This window comes from Procambarus clarkii, chromosome 6 (genome assembly GCF_040958095.1).
Source record: "Procambarus clarkii isolate CNS0578487 chromosome 6, FALCON_Pclarkii_2.0, whole genome shotgun sequence".
NCBI classification, from domain to species: domain Eukaryota; kingdom Metazoa; phylum Arthropoda; class Malacostraca; order Decapoda; family Cambaridae; genus Procambarus; species Procambarus clarkii.
In genome coordinates this window covers 27,337,675-27,359,346 of record NC_091155.1, presented here as the reverse complement: position 1 = coordinate 27,359,346, position 21,672 = coordinate 27,337,675, and the positions used below count along the sequence as shown (strand labels likewise).

General features: G+C 37.2%; 1 protein-coding gene and 1 long non-coding RNA gene across 3 annotated transcripts; both read right to left on the bottom strand.

The window, feature by feature from the left end:
* Nucleotides 1-4,387: 4,387 nt before the first annotated feature.
* Nucleotides 4,388-9,246, bottom strand: LOC123754057 (uncharacterized). The gene is made up of 4 exons (XR_011223317.1): nucleotides 9,068-9,246; nucleotides 8,623-8,761; nucleotides 7,979-8,118; nucleotides 4,388-4,515 (listed from the first exon to the last, which is right to left on the bottom strand). It is a non-coding gene; the product is annotated as an uncharacterized lncRNA (long non-coding RNA).
* Nucleotides 9,247-11,777: 2,531 nt separating this feature from the next.
* On the bottom strand, nucleotides 11,778-18,271 carry LOC123753048 (uncharacterized). 2 transcript variants are annotated; one of them, XM_045735064.2, is made up of 5 exons: nucleotides 18,194-18,271; nucleotides 16,200-16,502; nucleotides 15,225-15,354; nucleotides 14,110-14,217; nucleotides 11,778-13,715 (listed from the first exon to the last, which is right to left on the bottom strand). In XM_045735064.2, the coding sequence occupies exons 2-5, from the start codon at nucleotides 16,498-16,500 to the stop codon at nucleotides 13,544-13,546; spliced, it is 711 nt and encodes a 236-aa protein (XP_045591020.1). In that variant the 5' UTR covers nucleotides 16,501-16,502; nucleotides 18,194-18,271; the 3' UTR covers nucleotides 11,778-13,543. The 2 variants fall into 2 exon arrangements, with proteins under 2 accessions (XP_045591020.1, XP_045591012.1); XM_045735056.2 differs by having other exon boundaries at nucleotides 18,167-18,243.
* Nucleotides 18,272-21,672: the final 3,401 nt, after the last annotated feature.

The window sequence follows — 21,672 nt, the reverse complement described above, 5'->3', positions numbered from 1 at the left end:
TTGCGTTGCTATTAAATATATATATATTTTTTGTTTAGTTACGGATGTAAGGATAGATAGAACTGAATTCTCTTACATTATTATTATTTTGGTGAAAGATTATTTCTGGTGTTCAACGTTTTATACTAAAGACACTTATGTTAAAAGTTTAATTTACCTTGTATTTTTATTTAATTTATATAAATTGGGTTATAGTATGTTTCGTTTATTTTTCATAACATACGTAGAGAGGATATCATATATTACTCATGGTTTAAAAAGAGGTTGAACTATAGATGCAAGAAACGGCGCCAGGAAACAAAAGACTATCGATCACACTCTCGCGATCGTCTCTCGTTACATATTTAACGTGAGGCGCAGTTATGACGACAGTACCACAGACACGTTACCTCAAGGAATATGTTATGAGGTGAAAATGGTCATAATTTCCTGCTATGAGTGCTTCTTTACCTACCATTTTATATATATATTCATATACATACTACCTACTATAGTAAGGAGTATGTACTATTTCGATATACTATATATATATATATATATATATATATATATATATATATATATATATATATATATCCCTACTCCCCTATAGCATACATACTATACATATAGAATTAAATTATTATTTTATAGGTTCGAATCCCGGATGGAACTTAAATGGTTAGGCGCGTTTCCTATCACCTAATCCTCAGGGGACGGATTCAGTTGTGGGGTTGTGAAAAAATGAATTATTATAATTATTATTATTCGGAAGTATTAATATACTGCATTGAATTACTATCACTGATCAACTATTTATAAAATAATTTTCAAATAAACAAGTATACTATACTGTATTTAGAAAATTATAACTAGTGTGCAGTATTTCAGTCTTGCATGTAATGCCATTTTCTTATAGACAACAAGAAGGGGGTACCCGGAAGTGCCCGGGTATACCCGTCTCTCATCCTCCCCCCCCTCTCTCTCTCTCTCTCTCCAGGGCCTGACGGCTGAGTGGACAGATTCATAGTCCTAGGGTCGGGGATTGATTCCCGGCGGAGGCGGAAACAAATGGGCAGTTTCTTTCACCCTGATGCACCTGTTCACCTAGCAATAAATAGGTACCTAGGAGTTAAACGGTTGCTACGGACTGCTTCCTGGGGTGTGTGTGTGAAAACAAATTAATTGACAGTTGAGAGGCGGGTTCAAAGAGCCAGAGCTTAACCCCCCCCCAAGCACAACTAGGTGAGTACACACACACACACACAAAACTTAACAACAATTTTGACTATTTAATTTGAAGTTATGTTGGTGTGTGAACAACAAACTCTATGGAAACTAAACCCAAATTTCATACTATTTTGGAGTTTTTGTTTGGCACAATAGGAGCCACCCTGATCCTCCCTATGACACTCCATACGATCACAAATTACAAAGAAAAGTTGTGTAAGGCTACATGCAGGTGACATCCAACTTCAGAAAGACAGAAATTCTCTCTTTTACATATAGATTAATTCTCATTGTCAGGGACAGGAAGCATATACTGATTATATACAGATATTATAGATATATAATATTGATTGAACTACTAGCATTGACCTTCACCTATTTTTTTGTAAGATGAACAAAGGAATTAAATGAAGGGAAACATGCCCAACTATTTCTGTCACCTGAGGATCGAACTTGGGACTACATGTACCTGCTGGATCCAAGATTATGAGTCAAGAATGTAACCACTATACTAATTTCACATGGTTGTCATGACAATTGTCAATATTAATCATGCTTCAACACTTAACACCTATAATAATAATAATAATAATAATAATAATAATAATAATAATAATAATAATAATAATAATATTTTATTTATAAGAAGGTACGATGGGTTGGTGAGATTACATTAGAGTGACATTTTTACATTCTTGCAAAGCCACTAACACCATAGTGTTTCGGGCAGGTCCTTAATCTGTCATATCAGGCAAGATGAAAAAGTACATTGTAGCAAGGTTTTATATCAACAATATAAACTGACAGGTGATTACACTGGTAAAGATTAAGTACTTAATTAGTCTTAAGTACAGTACTGTACTAATTTTGGGGAAGTGGGTAGTATAAGACACAGTGTGAGTTTGAGGATGTGTTTCCTACCTTGTGTGAGGTATGAGGATGTGTTTCCTACCTTGTGTGAGCTATGAGGATGTGTTTCCTATCTTGTGTGAGCTATGAGGATGTGTTTCCTACCTTGTGTGAGCTATGAGGATGAAATTAGGTACTTCTTGGTTTTACTTTCGAACAGGGAATAGGTTGGGACAATTTTTTAATTCATCAGGGAGTGAGTTCCAAAGACTGGGCCCCTTTTATTTGCATGGAGTGTTTGTGCACGGGTTAAACCTGACTCTGGGGATATCAAAGATATATTTATTTCTGGTGTGGTGCTCGTGGGTTCTATTACACTTACCAAGGAAAATTTTCAGATCAAGATTAGTATTTAGGAACAATGTTTTGTACATGTAGATAGCACATGGATATCAAGTTCCTTTGCCTATACTTAAACAAGAGACTCAACTTCAGCACCCACATACAACACATAACCAAGGATGTCTCAAAAATGTTTGGTATACTCTCTAAAATCAGATATTATGTTCCAAACTTTGCTCTCCTCTCACTATACTATGCACTAATCTATCCATATCTTACATATGGTTCAACCACTGCATGTTACCTCAAGCCCATCATCACCTAGCAAAAATCTGCTATCAGAACAATAACAAACTCAGCTTTCAGACAACACTCAGCACCCCTGTTTAAATCACTAAACATACTAAACATAAACTCACTCCACACATTCTCTTGTGCTATTTACATTTACAAAACCCTGTTCTTAAATGCAAACCCTGTTCTGAAACTCTTCCTGGACAGATGTAACAGAACCCATAATCACCACACCAGAAATAGATATTTCTTTGATATCCCCAGAGTCAAACTTAATCTGTGTAAATACTCTATGCAAATAACGGGACCTAGTCTTGGAACTCTCTCTAACGAGTTGAAAAGCTGTCCAACTTTTGTCCTATTCAAAAATAAAACCAAAAAGTACTTAATTTTATCTTCATAGTTTCCTACCTAGTGCTTTAAATTCACACTGTATCTAGTGCTACCCAATCCCCCAATATATGCACCTAAGCCATACAACTTCACCACTGTAATCATTGCTATCATCGTGTCATGGTTGTTATATTGAATGCATATTTTACCACCTTATACCTTGAAATAATCCTCAAATTATGCTACAATGTACCTGTTGATAACCCTCAAATTTTACTTTAATGTACCTGTACATACTAATCTTAGTCAAATTTTCTTTCACAATGTACCTATTAAAAATTTGTAAATGTTACTAGAAATTACCTACAGTACTTAAAATTATTTGTTAGATTAAGGACCTGCCCTAAATGCTATGCATGCTAGTGGTTTTGCAAAAATGTAAAAACATCAATGCTATGTATGCTTATACAGTAAACCCAATATACCTTCTTGTATATACTATATAAATAAAATAAAAATAAAATAAAACATCAGAATGTGTGGCATGAGTGTATGTTTAGCATGTTAAGGGACTTAAACAGAGGGGACTGTATGTTGTCTGAAGACATAGTGTGTTATAGTTCTAATAGCAGATTTTTGCCAAGTGATGACCTGCTGAACTCCTCCAAACTGTAATACAGTACAACACAGTCCTTGTAATGGAAAAAAGCAAGTAATTATAAAAAAAAGGCACCAAGCCTGGAAGACTATTTAGCACCATCTGTGTCAAGGAACAGTAAAAATCCTAGATATCATTTAAGATGCCAATATGATAGCAAAAGAACAAAAGACAAGTGATGTCAAAGTATCTAATTCATCAAGACTAGAGTTAATAGAAAATAAGAACACTACTGTATGACTATTCCTAGCAAGTTTACTCGTTCACAATGTACAGTATTGTAAAATAAATACTGCATATATTACGTGAATAGTAAATGGCAGGCCACAGATATATATGAATAAAATTGGATAACCATGGCTATGTACTAATTTTATTTTCTAATTTTCATTGAATCAAGTATAAATACAAATTCGTACTGTAAATGAAAGGAGTCATTAATTAGATACTGTAATTCTGATTCTTTTTCCTGAGCATCTCTAATTGTGCTGGATCTTTACATAAAATCTATTATGTATCTGAAATACAATAATGCTGAATTTACCTGAGGGGCTACTAACACTAGTGGCCTCGACAAGGACAGGAAGTCAGCAGCTTGTCAAAGGTCCCCTCATTTACTGTAATGCAAATGTAATAAATCTCTCTCTTTAGTGAGGTGGAGCCAGAGCGAGTCTACTACAGAAGGGTAACTGAAACACACAGTAACAATATCAATATATTATGCTATACACTTTAACAATTAGGTGCTGGAGCTGCTGCTTTGGTTTATCCCCTCCTTCCTCTTCCTCATTCATATGACACTCAGGCAGCTCTGACTGCTTATACATTCTCTGCAAGAGAATGAATACAATAACAATGTGATGGAACAAAACGTTTCGGAACCAAATTTTATGTAGTTCCATCTCATGAAGGGAACTGAGAAAGAAACTAGGTCATGGGGATTTTGATCCTCAAAATCATCAACTGGTATACTGATGCTTGCATATCCCACAGTACAGGTAATAACTTTTAATGAAATATTCTAAAAAATACAAATTATAATTGCAATCCATATAACAAAAATAAAATTGAATTACAATGCCCTCCCTAATGTCAACTATATGAGAGGAAAAGTGGTTAGAATTACATGTAGTCATGTGTAAGAATAATCTGGGGGATAATAATTAAATATTTAATTTTTTGTTTAAATTACTGTAGAGAACAACAGTGCCTAAATCTGTGTACTGTACCACACAATTTGACATCAAGGCCTGTAAATTATCTAATATCCGAACTAACAGGGCGAAAACTGTGACAATGTGGTATTAATACTGCCAAAAACTGCACAAATTTACATATAAATACCAATAAGCTTAACAGTATGAAGCAAAAATAAGGTATTATAATGGTGTAATGTAGCTACAGTATTATAATACTGTAGGTATTTTTATGCCTAATTATAATGCTGTAGTCATTATAATTTATAATCAATGTAAATTAAAATCCCAACAAGATTAAATAACTAGATTAATTAACTTGAAGAAATGATGCCCAACCACTTGGACGGTTGGGGATTGAATGCTGACCTGCATGAAGCGAGACCGTCGCTCTACTGTTCAGCCCAAGTGGTTGGGTGCCAATACTGATATGACTTGGTACCCATCAAAACATTGTGCTTATTAAAATTATGATTCATTCAATATTGCATTTTTGTAACTGCTGTATTAAAAATTAAAGGATTCAAGAGCCAATAAGACATTTGTAGTTGACAATAATACCTTATAATGTTTCAGTAATACATTACCACTTCATAACTCAAAATGTAACCATTATCAAAATTATCACCCTGTCTGTGTAGAGAAAAAAAAAGTTTTTAATGATGCAATTTACATTTAAGAACTAAACAAATTAATAATCTGTTTTTCTGATCTAGTGAGCTGTAGAAACAAACTGGGCAGTGGTACTAGTATTTCCACTGATGCCAGATATAAGGTTTACCGATACAGTTGTACTTAGGAAAGGACTCTTACGGTCACCATGGATGTTTTTATACTGTATTTATTGCTTCACGTGTTTGTGTAGAATAACTACCTTTCTCACATAATTGACAAAAAAAAGTGACTGAGCAGAGTTTCATGGTTTTCTGCCAAACATACAGGATGGTAGTATTGTACTTAAGAAGTGACATAGCAGACAAATGATTACCAACTAGCATGTTTAGCATTGCATATGAGTTTTCAAACAAATGCACTCTTTCTCTCTTTTTGAAATGAAACAAAGGACTCAACAGTGTTCCCTACTTTACATTTCTTCCAGGCTACACATTTACATGTGTGGCCTCGTTCACATTTGCATGTGGAACCGTCAGGGTCCCGGTAGTACAATATGCAGCTTTGGGTTCGTTCTCAACGCACAATCAAGAAATCTGGGTTCGAATTCTGGGCAGGACAGAAATGGTTGTTCCCATTTCCTTTCATCTAATGCCTCAGTTCACCTAGCAGTAAGTAGGTACTCAGGAGTTAGTCAGCTTGTGGGGTAACATCCTGAGCGGGGTCAGTAATTTGGCCTGGAGAGGGGGGGGGGCCTCGATAAAATCCAAATCTGTATGGATACCCTGGCTTCCTATCCCCCAACACAATGAATTATTTTATTTTTATTTTATGTGACAGCGTTCAACTGATCATATCAACTGTAATACTCTCGGTATTACATCAAGAAACTGTCTTCTTGGAATGATGTGAGAACTAACAAGGGACATAAGTGACAGCAGCATTAAGATGAGTGACAAGTACAACCTCAATTCAACAAACTATATGGGACCAACTCCAAGTTGTTGCAGTGAGGAGGGATTCATTGCAATCAAAGATGCCTCCAAAATGGGATAATTTCACTTACCAAAATTATAATTTCAACTGATAATAGACAACTACGAAATGAACATGTCTGCCAAAAAAGTATCCACATCTAGCATAATTCCTACATACCCAGCCTCAAAACTCATTTTCAAAGGATAGCAGAGCCATACCTGAGTGAACCAAAACCTTGCCAACTCAAATTAGGAACAAACAATAGAATTTACTTTTAAATATCCTCAATATCTTTCCCAAGGTGTCACCTATTTCTTGAAATATTGATTTCATATACTGTACAAAAATTATCAAAAATATGATTGGAGTCATATTAAGAGCGTTATCATTCGCACCCTAATAATTCCCATGCTGTGTGGGCTGATTTCATTGAACAAAATTTTAATTTCAATATTTCATATGAAGGACAATTACCAAGAAAACCTGTCTATAAAGAGCTTTAACTACATTTAACATTTCCCATGCCCTAGTCTTGAAATTTCATTTTCCAAGGAAAAAGGGCCCCAATTCATAGTACAGTATATATGAATTATATTAGTGAATGAAAACTAGGGATTCTTAAAATTAAAATGAATCATAGGATTTGGTTTTAAATATGCTCAATGGCTTTCACAAGGCCCCTTACTATTTCTTCTACTAATGTTGTGCCCATCTACAAAAATCATTTAAAATGTAACTGGAGGCCTTCAGGGCTATCAAGAGGAGGAGTTACCATTTACCCAACAAAATAACTAAAATGGAAAAAAACAAATCCACACACTCTGGAGATTTGTTGAATCAAGGTACTGTACATTATACAAATTATGCAATATTTGGCTTAAAAATTAAGTGGTGATATAAATATTGGTAAAACACAGTGTAGTAGTAATGACAACAGTTGCTGTGAAAATATATAATAAAAAATTATAAGCTACAGTACATTTTACATTTTATAAGCTACAGTATATAATAAGAAAATAGCCGAGTGACTAAAGTTAAAAATAATTGTTTATTGTACAATTCACCAAATACAGGACATAACAAATGACTTAATTTAAAGCAATACAGTAAATTAAAAAGCATCATACAATTTGAAAGGCAAATTACAAACTAAGTACAGGGAGTTAGAAAAATTTGCACAGCGTCTGCATTTTAAAGACCATATACCATTTACTGAAAAACATACAAGTGGCAGCAAGACATAGATTTGATGAAAAATATAATGGAATAAAGATGATATTTCATTAGAATTTACCAGAGGAGGAGCAGCATCTTGAAGTTGCCTCAACGGGGACAAGAAGTCACAGCCTGTCAAGGTCGTGAGAGTTTTTTACAGTTGAAGTTTGAACCGAGGCACTGCCTTGGAATTGATGGCTTCAGTGGGTATGTAATTCCATGAATTTATTACCTATAGACCAATGTACTAAACACCAATGAGAGAGAGAGAAAAAATGAGTGTTTGACTAACCTGTGTAGGAGTGGTGCCAGAAGGAACTCCAGAGCAATGAGTCTTCCTCAAAGAAGTAATTAAGCATAGTCCTGCTGACCTGAAGCTGAAGGGACAGCTAAAGCAGAAGCCGCACTCACTAGGGGAAAACAAGTGCACACCTGTAAGTTAAAATAAAAAGTTAGTCCTTAATCTTGCCTGGAGAATTTGCAATGTACACTACAATTTATTTAAAATTCATTATGATGTAATAAATATACAAGGACAGTACTCTGATCTATATGCAATCATATTGTAACAAGTGACAGCACCAATATGTAGCCATCATTTTGCTAGTAGAGGCTAATAAAATACATCCCTGATAGTGAATATTATGCAGGTTAACATTTAAAAACTTTCAAGTGTAAAAAAATCAATGATTCTACTGGGTCAGAGTATGCAAGGCTAATTAGTGATCAACTGGGTTAGGTTAGGATTGTATAATTTTCTGCTACACTTTTGCATAGGATAGGTAATTTACTTTAAGTAATGATCAAAATAAGACACAAAGCCTGGAAGACTGATAGTTTACTGCGTTAGTAAGCAATTATCAAATGAATTAAAGCATTAGGTAAGACCACAATGCCACAAAAATGGTATACAACATCTCAAAGATTGTGGATTACCTTGAATTTTTTTTTTCCAGAATTGAAAGACCATCATTAATATCCATCCATCCATCCTTTTCACCTCCCCATTATTAGCCTGCCCGCCGTCTGTGGTCTGACCTTCCATCAATTATACTGCTTTTATAAGCCATCTTATCTGCAAACAAAAAGTCTGATTATACCAGGAAATGCACAACAACAATAAAATATTTGTCCAGTGATAATGGATCCTATATAATTCCTGTTGTTTGGGACAGGAAGCCTGTGTACATTTATTTATTTATATACAAGATATATTAGGGTTCTTATATTCTTATAAAGTCAAAAACACGCATAGCGTTTAGGGCAGAATAAATACACCATAGTTCCAGCTCTGTAACCCTTTCCACTACCGCCCACAAGATGGGTATGGGGTGCATAATAAATGAACTAAACTAACTAACTAAAAGGTCCAACTACTGACCTTCTGCAGGATGCAACCCCACGACAGTTGTATAACTCCTGTGTATCTATTTATTGCTAGGCAAGACAAAAAGAGGCATCAGGGGAAATGAAATGTGCCCAAACATTTGTGTCTCGCCCCTCGGGCTTCACGAGTGTGAGTCGAGAACGAAGCCTACTGTACAGGGTTGCCAGATACAAATTGCTGAAAGTAGCGAACTGACGGTCAAAAAGTAGCGAATTTGTAATAATAGTAGTCCCATTTTTTGTTGAGTGACTGATACGGGTTTCAAAGTAATATATTTTGATATATAGAGTACATTACACGATGTTAATTGTTTTATTCATATTATTTTCATATTATTTCTGCACAGACACACATACAAAAAAGGAAACCCGGATTTCTAGCAAACATATAAACATAGTTCACACATATAAACGGAGCTCTACAAATCAAGGGACCCAGAATGTGGAATGACCTTCCCAATCATGTTAAAGACTGTACCTCTCTCAACCAGTTTAAGATAAAAACTAAGCACTACCTAATAAATTCCCTGTAACCTACCTTACCCCTATATTGTCAACCCATGTCTGTTTTTTTTTAAACAACGCTGTTTGTCGACCTAATTGTATTTGTGCTTGGTGATTTTATCGAGCAATGTTTTGGCATTTACGGCTTCGGCGGGTATGCGTTTCCACAACGTTATAATTCTATGGGTGAAAACAAATATTTTCCATCCTTCAGTGTGGCTTGTTGAGCTCGAAACCGTTGCTCCTTGTTGGTCTTACAGCTAGCCTTTTGAAGAAGTGTTCTGGGTCAATATCTTCCAAATTATTCAGTAATTTAAATGTTTTGCCGAGAGCAGCCCTGTCATGTCTGGTACCTGTGGCCCTCAACCGTTCCCGGTATGAAAGTCAACTTTGTTCGGGAAAGATTTTAGTCGCCTGGTGTTGAACTTTCTCTAAAGCAGATATGTCTTTCTGAAGATGAGGTCTTAATGCGTGGATATAATAATCAAGTGGAAGCACACCAGAGATTTATACAGTTGTATAACTACCTTTTCCTTCGTCAAAATTTCGTTTGACTATTCCAAAGGATTTGGTTTGCTTTTATAACTGCAGCTTCCACGTGTTGTACAACTATCAGTGATTGGTGGATTCTGACTCCAAGATAATGTTGATGATTTGGTAGTTGTGCATTGTTAAGCCCCACGTGGGTGAAAAAAATCTCCTGTTTTCTGTCCTAAGTTGTGGCTTGTTGAACCTATCCACCGCTGCCCACTGGATGGTGGGGGGGGGCGGTGTGCAGGACAAACATATATATTGTGACACTAGCTCTCCACATATGTCAGTTGCTTAATTTAGAACCTGTACTTGAGGTCGATCTCGAACCCATTGTTGATGTGACGACTTATATTGAATTTTGTAACTAGCTCATAAAGATTGTAACTTGCTTAGCTAAATGAATTGTGGGGTTCAGTCCCTAAGCCCATTATGTGCCTCTGTAACCTTTTCCACTACCGCCCACGGGATGGGTATGGGGTGCATAATAAATGAACTAAACTAAACTAACTGAACTTGAAATCGTTGTTCCTTATATGTGATTGATTGATGAAGATTAAGCTACCCAAGAGGTGGCACAGGCATGAATAGCCCGTAAGTGGAAGATTTTTTTGGAGTGAATGTGATCTTTGGTCGTAGAAGGATATACTGCGTGCTGTGCTCGCATTTAATTTAAATTGTCAGTCTGTGGCTGCTATCGCGGGCTGCTTGTTTGTGTTGCATCTGACCATAAATAAGCATCATTGAGTTGCTTAACATTAATAGCCAAAATTAGCCCAACTTGCTTTTAAATTAGCCCAAAAAGTAGCAAGTAGCGAAATTAAAAATTTGGGAGCGCGCGGCTCTCAAAAGTAGCCCAATTCGCTACTTGGTAGCGAATTGGGCTACTTTCAACAGGACTACAGTCAGGTAGTCAACAATTAGGTAGTCAGGCCGTTTTTCTATAACACCTGTTATATCCTACAATATGTAATTATCATTTTAATAATACTTTTAAATAATTAATACTTCACTTTTTATGTAGATTAAAGTTGAAGCAGAATCTCATAAGCAGGATCGGTGTGCTGAACAAAGATGATTTATTAAGTGGGTAGAGCCTTTAGCTGATTCCTTCTTGTGATTGGATGTTGTGGTAAATGTCATGAAAGAATTTCAACCAATGATATGCAAGCACGGGAATTCTTACTTCAGCACAACAACCCTTCTTATGGGCTGCTGTTTGGCTATTGATAGTGCCATGTCGAAGCAATAGATGGCGCCAGCTGTATTTTGTAGGGTGGCTGTTGATAGTGTAATTTGATGCTAACAGATGGCATAAGCTGTATCTTATGGCAATTGATGACCAGGCTTCTTGATAAGTGTTTTTTTCTGCCGACAGATGGAATCAGCTGTATTACTTCCGAATTCCCTTTTAAACACTGATCTACAAATCCCGTAGCTTATAAGATTTTATTCTGTACTGATGTTAGGAAACTGGAGTTTTGCAACTACTTATTTTTATCTATTGTTGAGGATATCATCATATAATGCACCCAAGACTTGGCAGTGTAGACTGTTGAACTCATGCCTCTCTATATGCTAATATCATTAGCTAGTTCTTGTCTCAAACTGTGTTAATCCTCTATATTCTTAATGTTAATTAAAAATAAACAATAAAGCTTAATATTTTGTTTACTTAAAGTATAATACACTTCTTCACCCACACACACACTCTCTCCTTATATTTATATCTATAAATGGAAATGTCTGTGTCCGAGGTTGGAGGCTAGTTAGTTTAGTTCATTTATTATGCACCCCATACCCATCTTGTATGCGGTAGAGGAAAGTGTTACAGAGGCACATAATGGGCTCAGGGACTGAACCCCACAATTCATTTAGGTAAACAAGTTACAATCTTCATGAGCTAGTTACAAAGTTCAATATACGTCGTCACATCATCAATGGGTTCGAGATCGACCACAGCATAAACTCACAGATCTCTAATAAAGAAGTACTTTATTAGCAAATATTTAATATTTATGCTAGAAATAGTTTATTACTGTATTAAAAGAGTATTACAGTAATAAATTAATTCTATCAGTCTTCTTAACGATGTTATTATAAAAGCTATTTTTATCCTAATCCTACCCAATCTACTACATTTTCCTTGGTATAATTTTGTTCTATAAGACTTTCTCAAATGAGATTGCCCGATGTCATATCTACCAAACCTACATTGCCAATTAAGCCTAATGATCCTACCGAACAGTAACCTTACCCTTCAGTAACTACACATTTCCTACAAAATCCTGTAAATAACATAATTTTCCATGTTCTTTCTTGTCACGCTAAATTTAACTACTTTATATAGCAAAGGTTTCAGACTTTATTGCTTTAGTCACAGTTTAACACCAGGTTTCATAATGCTGTTGGTGGACTTGTGTCTGAAGTCCTTTTCCGTAAGTGAAGCTCACCAACAGTGATTAGGGATTCTGAGATTGGAATCGAAAGTAGAGGTGCTTCCTTGAATAGACTCTGTCCAAGTTGTTTCCCAAAGAATGGACTCTGACACTAATTTCAAGAGCCTCATTGAATTCTCAAAAGAAATCAACTAGCTTTATTTTTTGGACTCTGTTTGTTTCCCAAGGATTGCACTCTGCCAAACTACCATTGGATTATCAAGAGAACTCATTATTGGATTACTTTTGTGGGCTCCGTCCATGTTTTTCAAGAATTGGACTCTGCCAAACTATCATTGAATTCTCAATGGAAATAATGTAGCTTCCTGCTGTGAACTCTTTTCATGTTTCCAAATGATTGGACTTTACCAAACTATCAGTGGATTATTGAGAGAGCTCATATGCCTTCCTTGTATGGACATGGAATAGCTTGAATGCTATTCCATGGCCAGCATATGACATCATTCTTGTCGCATTAACTTTAATCTTAAATTAATATGCAGCTCTCCTTGTCATCCACATGCTTAAAATTGAAGATTAAATGAAATTAACATAAATCAAAATATTTATTTTAGTGACGTATGCTTGAAATGAAATACTATTAACATATAGATAGGTTATAGGTTATAGATAGGAGCTGCCTCGTATGGGTCAATAGGCCTTCTGCAGTTGCCTTTGTTCTTATGTTCTTATATTTCCAAGGTTCTGAACGTTATTAAATTTTACCTCTGTATTCTAAATATCGGTAATCTTTAATTAACAGTATATTATTCTGCAATAATTATTTTGTATTAACCGGAACCATATGGTTGTGAGCTAGCAGCGCTGACTACTGCTCTGCGGGGTACATAATAAATGCATCTGTAAAAACAAAACCTTTCCTGAGATAAACCATGAAGCAGAGTAGATTTTTTCGTCATTTTACGTGTTGGTCACCTTCGTTTGGGAAGGACGTCCTCCAGAATTATATGGTTAGCAGCACAGATAGAGACCATTACTTATGGTCCGTTTTCTGAAGGAACTTTGCCATTGTTGAGGAAAAATTCATGGAGAACTTCCCTCATGGACATCGGACAGTCTGGAAAGGCAGACCAGCAGTTGCCGTAGCTTCTTCCATATTCTTCTGCCTGGATGTAATCTCTTTGATCGGTATCGCCCTGAAAACTTGGCCTGTAAGAACATGAGAGGAATCAGTGGACTCGTGTTTACAAATACAGTTACCACGAAAGGACTAGTTGGAGAAAATTAGACGAGTCATGATATATATATATCATGACTCGTCTATATCATGACACGCACACACACATATGTGTGTGTGTGTCCACAAACATTGATTTTTTAGGCTACTAAAGTATAAACATATTATATTGGCTTACGACTCCCGCTGGAGCAGAGAGCTTAACAAATAAATATGACTGTTAATGCATTTAAAAAATGGTCTCCATGGAAAAGCAAATTTGAGCGAACCAGTTTACTAGTATTTACAAAAAAAGGTAATTAGCATCATTAACATTCTTTGAAGGAATCACCTGGTTCACACGAGGAAGCCAAAAGCGATACTTACGCGAAGACAAGGTTGATGATCTCCCCGAAGATACCGTATTCTTCCAAGGGTGCTTCTCCGACCTCGCACACGGCTCTCAGCACACACGCCTCCCCGTCCAGCCCCGCTCTGACAATGCAATAGGTGAGACTTAGCTACCATGTGTAGTTTCCAGTCAAAATACTTGTAAACGTTCACACTACTAGTCAAGATACCTGTCGATATTTACGCTATCAGTCAAGTCATCATTTACGCTTCCAGTTAAGACACGTCAATTTTTACACTGCTGGTCTAGACACTTTGTCAACGCCTCTATTAAGAGAATATAAATGGAAGTTAGACACGCAGATTTCTACAGGTGTATGACAGACAGTCACGTACAAATTTTAAGTAACCAGTTTACAACAAATGTAAATTGCTTGACTTAAAGATAATTAGAGTTCACGCCCAGGATTCGTCATGCATATAGCAAATTTATTAAACAGTTTACGAGCCATGAAACTTCACAGTCCAAGGTTATTATTGTTATAAACAATCTATCATGGCGGCTTTGTTTACATATTAAATAGTTTATGAGGTCCAAAGCACTACTATGTTATTTATAACAATAATAAAATTGGGTTGTGAAGTTTCATATATTATTATATGCATTAGAGGAGACGAATAAGGTGTGTATGTGCAACCCATCCTCAGGTTATGTTCGACTACAGTGCGCTCCGACCGTCTCCTAAGGAAAATTCGTACGTATTTGCTAATAGTTTAAAGTAAATATGAACTAATATTAATATATATTAGTTTTGTATATAGTTCGGCTGTATAGTTTTATTTTGTAAGGAAGGTTAGGTATTTAAGTTCAATTGACAGTTACATGTATTTACAATACACGAGGGAAGCATTTATTGAGATGCGTTTAGAACATAGGAAGTCATCGAAACACTGTTCGAGAATAGTTCGAACGTAATATGTTGTTAATCCAATCCATCATCAAAACAAACGGCCGTCGGGTTCAAAAGGAATTAGTCAAACTTATTAAAAATCTATGTAATTCAGCATTTGATTTATAGCTTTGGTTAAAAGGATAGGTTGTGTTGTGTTAATCACAGTCGGTCATTGAAGCATAAGTAAAGCGGACTAACTTGGAGAAGAAGTCCTCCAAGAGGCTGTAGATGGCGGAACGATCGTTGGCCAGGGAGCGCTTGTGGTGGAGCCTCAGAAGTTCGTCAGGAAGCACATAGTAAATCTCGAACCGGTAATCTCCTATGGTCTCTGCGGGTCGGAGGAGAAATGGTCTTCAATGCTCCATTCACAGATTTTTATAGACAGTTGTACAATTACCCGAAACGCTATGCGTATTAGTGGCTTTAGGTATTGTATATACTAGCTCTATCTATAAATCCAACATTATGTTTGTAACTCTGCATCTATGTATGTACTTTTCCTAAATAAAATATTATTATTATTACTGTAACTTTTTATTCTACCGTTTAACTACTAACCTAGTTTTTTTATTAACAAGAAGAATCTGCATAGAGAAGTTACCATATAAATGTTCTTGTTGGGTAATACCTCGCTAAATATGAAACGTATATAATTAAAAACATTAACGAATGGCCAAAATATTATTGTTATATGAATAAATAATAGCAACCTTTCATGTAGGATCGGTTAGGTTAGGTACATATTATATTCCTCGAAGTTTTGAGACAAAATGTATGTAGGAAAAATGCTTGAGGTATAAAATAGAATGAGCTCAACAATTACTGTAGAATATCAATAGAAGCAATGCGTTTATTATCAAATTAATATTTGACTTTCAGCAAGGTGGGGAAAATCAAGTTGGTTGTTTATATAAACAACATAATGAAATAGGATTAGTTTACATATGTACCAGCAACATAATGTTCAAAACACCCTTGGGTTCTTGGCTACTCTGCACGCTAAACGCAATAGAAGGATGCCTCAAGTAAATTATCTGATAATTATGATAATTTACTATTGCCTATTCAAGTTCAAGTATGCTTATTGAGATAAGAAAGAAATACATCTCAAAGGAATAGAGTAGCTTAGGCTATTTCTACCCGCCCTACTGCCTATTACCTGAAGATACTCACGGACTCTAGGGAAGGTCCAGTAGGGCACGAGCAGTTTAAAGTAGAAATTCACGTATGCATGTTGTGGGAAGGTTATAAACTGCCGCTTAACCCGGGGTCGATTTGCAACATCGCTTCTTCTGTTAGTACTATTCATGTCCCAGTCTAGGGCATGGTTCACTGATTCCGATCCCAGAGAAGACCCCAGCAGAGACTTGATGGAAGATGCTGGAGGCGTGGCAGAAGCAGCTGAAACAGCAGCAGCAAACACTGTCAACGCCACCTCCGCTAGGCGCCACGGTGCTGATGCTGCGCTCTTCATACCTGGGTACATGTAGACAATACTGAGTAATGTTTGGATTCAGAAACTATCTTCACACACACACACACAATAGCTCGCTTCGGCAGGCACAAATAGTAAATACACACACTCACACACACGCACTCACTCTCACACTCAGTCACTCACTCATACACACACACACACACACACACACACACACACACACACACACACACACACACACACACACACACACACACACACACACACACACACACACACACATACACAAAGGCGGGACCAAAGAGCCAAAGCTCAACCCCCGCAAGCACAATTATGTGATTACACACACACACATCCCCAGGAAGCAGTTCGCAGCAGGTGTCTAACTCCCAGTTACCTATTTACTGCTAGATGAACAGGTGCATCAGGGTGAAAAACTGGCCATTTATTTCTGCCTCGGCCGGGAATCGAACCAGGACCCTTAGGACTATGACCCCCCCGAGCGCTTTCCATTCAGCCGCGAGGCCCCCTGTTATAGGGTTATAGATATAGTGTTTTTCTCCTTGCTTAGCACATTGCGTGCTGTAGCACCAGTCCGTCCTCTCGAGCGTCGTCTCTAAACGTATCCCAAACGTCTCTAAACTGATGTACTAAATTGCCCGAACCTAACCTAACCTAGGACAAACGAATAGAAAACGGAACGTCACGTAACTTTTGCGAGCCACTGTGATTAATAGTCCACCAGTTTTTGGCCCTATGGGATTTATACGTCAAAATGCAGTGTGTCATTCGAGAGGACGGGTTATTAGCACAGTGGTCTACGTCCTCGGCTCACAACCCAGTGATCCGAGTACAATACTTGGGAAAGGCAGAAAGAGTTGAACGTGTTTCCTTTCACCTGATGCCTATATTCACCTAGCACTAAAATAGTACCCAGGAGTTGCGCAATTGCTGTAGGTAGCATCCTGAGGAACGTCAGTAGGCGTTCAAACAGGGGGGGGGGGGGTAGAAATAGCCTAAGCTACTCTATCCCTTTGAGATGTATTTCTTTCTTGTCTCAATAAACATACTTGAACTTGAACTTGAACGGGAGGACGGCTAGGCGTCACGGGAGGACCTCAATAAGTCTATAAGAACAGGTTTCCTGTTCCGCAACAACGGGAATGTTATTAGATGTAGGAAAGTGAGTTCAGTGGAGTGGCTAAATGAACTTAATCACATTAATCCCTGCCATTATTAAATAAAGACATCTCAGCTCCGCGTGAGGAAAGATCTCAATTGCTCAATCGTTTACAAGAACAGTGTCACTGGCACACAAAGGAAAACTGATGGTTTATATATATATATATATATATATATATATATATATATATATATATATATATATATATATATATCTTCCCGGATGTGTGTGTCTTCATGGAAGTCACACACCCATGAATGTATCTTCATGAACGTCGCACACATCTCTAAAGGAGCCAAGAACCTCCTTGAAGACGACACATAACTTCCTGACGGAGTGGTATATACATCCATCCAGGAGGTACAAACCACCTTTAGTCAAGCAGGAGGGAAATAATTTCCTGAAGGAGATAGCCATAGATGTCTGCCTTAATCTGTTGAAATGACACTAGCCTACCTTAACCTCCCGAAATTATACAAGGCCTGCCTTAACCTACTAAAATGACACATGGAGGCCTACCTTTCGTTTGCTCTTGCGATAACTCACCACAGCCAAGATCAGAAGTGCAACCTTCCTCCGTTCACCTCTCGCGCCGTACTGCTGCTCACAATTACCTTATCCCCCCTTTCTCTTCCCCCCTTTCGTAACTCAGCGCATGCGCACCAACTCGCCTAGCATATGTGTGTGTGTGTGTTTGACCGTAATCCAGCTCTGTATTTTCAATGTACAATACATTTAAAGTTTTAATTAAACTAACGAGTATAGCGTTACAAAAATACCAACTTCTAATAAGTCGAATACTCAGCCCATCCTCCAAAAATGAGAGTACTTATAGTAACTATTTGGTGGAAAGTACTACTATGTACAGATGGACCACCAAAAAACTGACCACTATATTATTGAATGTTGCCAAATGGTGAACTTTTTTAATGGCAGCATAAATATAAGACCTAATATAACTTCTATTAACAATCCTAGGCCTAATACACACAGGCTACTCGTGGCCTAATATATTACATATTATATATGTATATAAAATACACTGATGTATACTTGGCCTAAGAATATCTAACCCTATGTATTGGTTTTAGCTTCAAGTTTTTCTGGACTATAAAATTAAAAGTACAAAAAGTAAATTACTGGTGGTCCATCACTACAAATTGGTACTTTCGACCAAATGGTTACTGTAAGTACTATCATTTCAGGAAGATGGGGTTGTATTAGATTACATTACATTATTGCGGAGGGAAGTAGGTGGGGGTCGTTGTGGGAGGGTGGTGATTGGAAGGGGTGGTGAAGAAAAATTAGGCTCCGTCACTTCTATAAAACACAATGGCCAAGATACCTGATCATAAAAGTATTTGTGTGTACGTCTGGTGACATACTGCATGTGTAGGGGAAGAAATGTGAGTGTTTATCACTTAGAATGTTCAGTAATATGTTGATTGTCATGTGAGTCTATATATATATATATATATATATATATATATATATATATATATATATATATATATATATATATATATATATATATATATGACAATACAAATTCTAGAAAGTTATATTAAAGATGGCAACGTAGATAAAATATGACAATGAAGGCAAAGACAAAAGACATTTTATTTAAAGTGTTCTTTCAGCCTCATCAGCCAGAACATATTTAGCTTGCGTAGGCTGCCTGACTGGATAGTTAACTAGCTGATTGGTTGATTGGGCGACTGGTGAGCGGTCGACCGGTGGGCGGGCTGGATGGTTGGTTGACTGACGTGCTGGTTGGCTGGTTGACTGGTTGACTGACAAGCTGGCTGGCTGGTTCGTGCTTCAGACCCATGGACGGCTGCCCATGCTCACACTTCTTCCTTCTTCCGCTAACTCTGCATCCGAGTCTTTTAAGGTAACCATTTGGTGATATGCCCCGTTATCCTCTCAATAAAATGTTTCATCCTATATGCTTTTACCGGCAACAGCATTTGCTGTGCTGCTGCACGTTTTCTCAGTGTAACCGTTGTTCCTGTTGCCCCACCTGTACTCGGACTCATGGTTCCCTCATTCCTGCATTTTGAAGGAGATACATATCCCCAGGAAGCAGCCCGTAGCAGCTGTCAAACTCTCAGGTACCTATTTACTGCTTGGGACATCATGTTGAAAGAAATTCATTGCCCATTTGTTTCTACCTCTGTCGGGGATCAAACCCGGGGCCCTTAGGACTACGACACCAAAGCGCTGTCCACTCAGCCGCGAGGTCCCGTGTATATATGTGTGTATGTGTGTGTGTGTGTGTGTGTGTGTGTGTGTGTGTGTGTGTGTGTGTGTGTGTGTGTGTGTGTGTGTGTGTGTGTGTGTGTGTGTGTGTGTGTGTGTGTGTGTGTGTGTGTGTGTTTTGGGTTTGTTATTTGATTTCCAGTGGGCTGTGTAGTGGAGATGATTGTATCTCCACCAGCGTGGAGTAACGACAGCCGTCCAGCCACCCTGAAGTACGGTACACGTAGCCTGAGACGTTTCGTCCCACCTCACCTTGTGTGACAAGGTCATCTACCGTTTCACAACTCGTCACATCATCCAAAGCATTGTTTATGCTCTAATTACTGTCGGTAGTTTACGCGTTTTTTTTTTAGTTTAGTTCATTTATTATGCACCCAATACCCATCCTGTGAGTGGAAGTGGACCCCGTACCCATACTGTGGGTGTTAGTTAACCCCACGTCCATCCTGTGTGTGGTGGTAGAATTCATATCAATCCTGTTAGTGGTATTTGAGCCCATACCCATCCTGTGAAAGGCAGTGAACCCTATACCCTTCTGGGAGTAGTATGACTCCCCATAGCGCGGAAAACGTTACAGTGGGACATTATGGCCTCAGGAACTGAACACTAATACTTGTGTTCAGTTTAATTAGTGTACTGTGGACTCCGTACCCGTCCTGTGGGTGATTGGCAGAAAGGATTTAGTGTCTGTTGTGGCAACTGCAGAGGACGGGCTGGTATATGAGAAGTATTTAGCCATACAACAGCAACAAAAGAAATGACTAAATAAGTCTCCACCATAAATATTTATTATCGCCTGTTAACAACTCATAAAATATAATCCCGAGACCCGAGATCCATCAAAATGAAGTCTCAAGATTCTTAAGATTTTATAACCACTTCATGCTATGAGAACGTCTGCTTTAAACCGTCAACAGTTACCAAAGTCATACATACATATGAACAGTTTTGCAAATAAAGTACAATATTATCGCGGCAAAAGCCTCAATTACCATAAGAGTCAGGAAGACAATAAATATATGTTTCTACATCATTTTCATGTTGGGTGTCGACCACAGGGGTACCAGACTGGTTAGGCAAATTGTCTAACTACATTTAAAAATGTATAATATTGTATTTATAATGTAAGTACTGTAAAGATTCCTAACAATTTACGCACGTTAATAAGTGCATTGAGTTTTTTCGAGCCAAATACATTATATTGAATTTTATAATTTTATTTTATTTAGTTCAAGTTAGTTTGCATTGAGTTTGCATTTTAATTTGCATTGAATAGGTCAGGTTAGGTTTAGGTTGGTGTGGATAGGTAAAGTTAGGTTAGCTTGATTTGGCTAGGTTTAGTTTGGTTTAGCTAGGTAAGGTCAGGTTATTGAGTTTTAAGGCGATTAGAATGGAAACTGTGTGATTGATAGTGGTAGTCAATAATTTGTAATAACATGTTTATTCAGTTATAATATTTAGGATTTATAAAAAGTCACATACACTTTTAAATATTTATTAAATTAAAGTATTTTGACAATATATATTTAAAAACCACTAAATAATGGTGTTGACACAGTTCCTTATTTGATCACCCTTCATATTCTTCATATACTGACACATTGAACAAATACACTCACACATTAAACAATACTCACACACTGATCAATTCACTCACAATGACACACTGAATAACACACTCACACTAGCATACTGAATACACTCCCAGATAATGAACATACTAAGTAAAGACACTGCATGTCTTCCCCAGAGCAAGTTTCATT

Bases quoted from the DNA above. Each gene is read 5' to 3' on its own strand.
- LOC123753048 (XM_045735064.2), bottom strand. From the start codon at position 16,500: ATGAAGAGCGCAGCATCAGCACCGTGGCGCCTAGCGGAGGTGGCGTTG. The intron at 15,355-16,199 runs GTGAGTATCTTC...TCCGACCCGCAG, and splicing joins CTGGACCTTCCCTAGAGTCC to AGACCATAGGAGATTACCGG. The intron at 13,716-14,109 runs GTAAGTATCGCT...ATGTTCTTACAG, and splicing joins ATCATCAACCTTGTCTTCGC to GCCAAGTTTTCAGGGCGATA.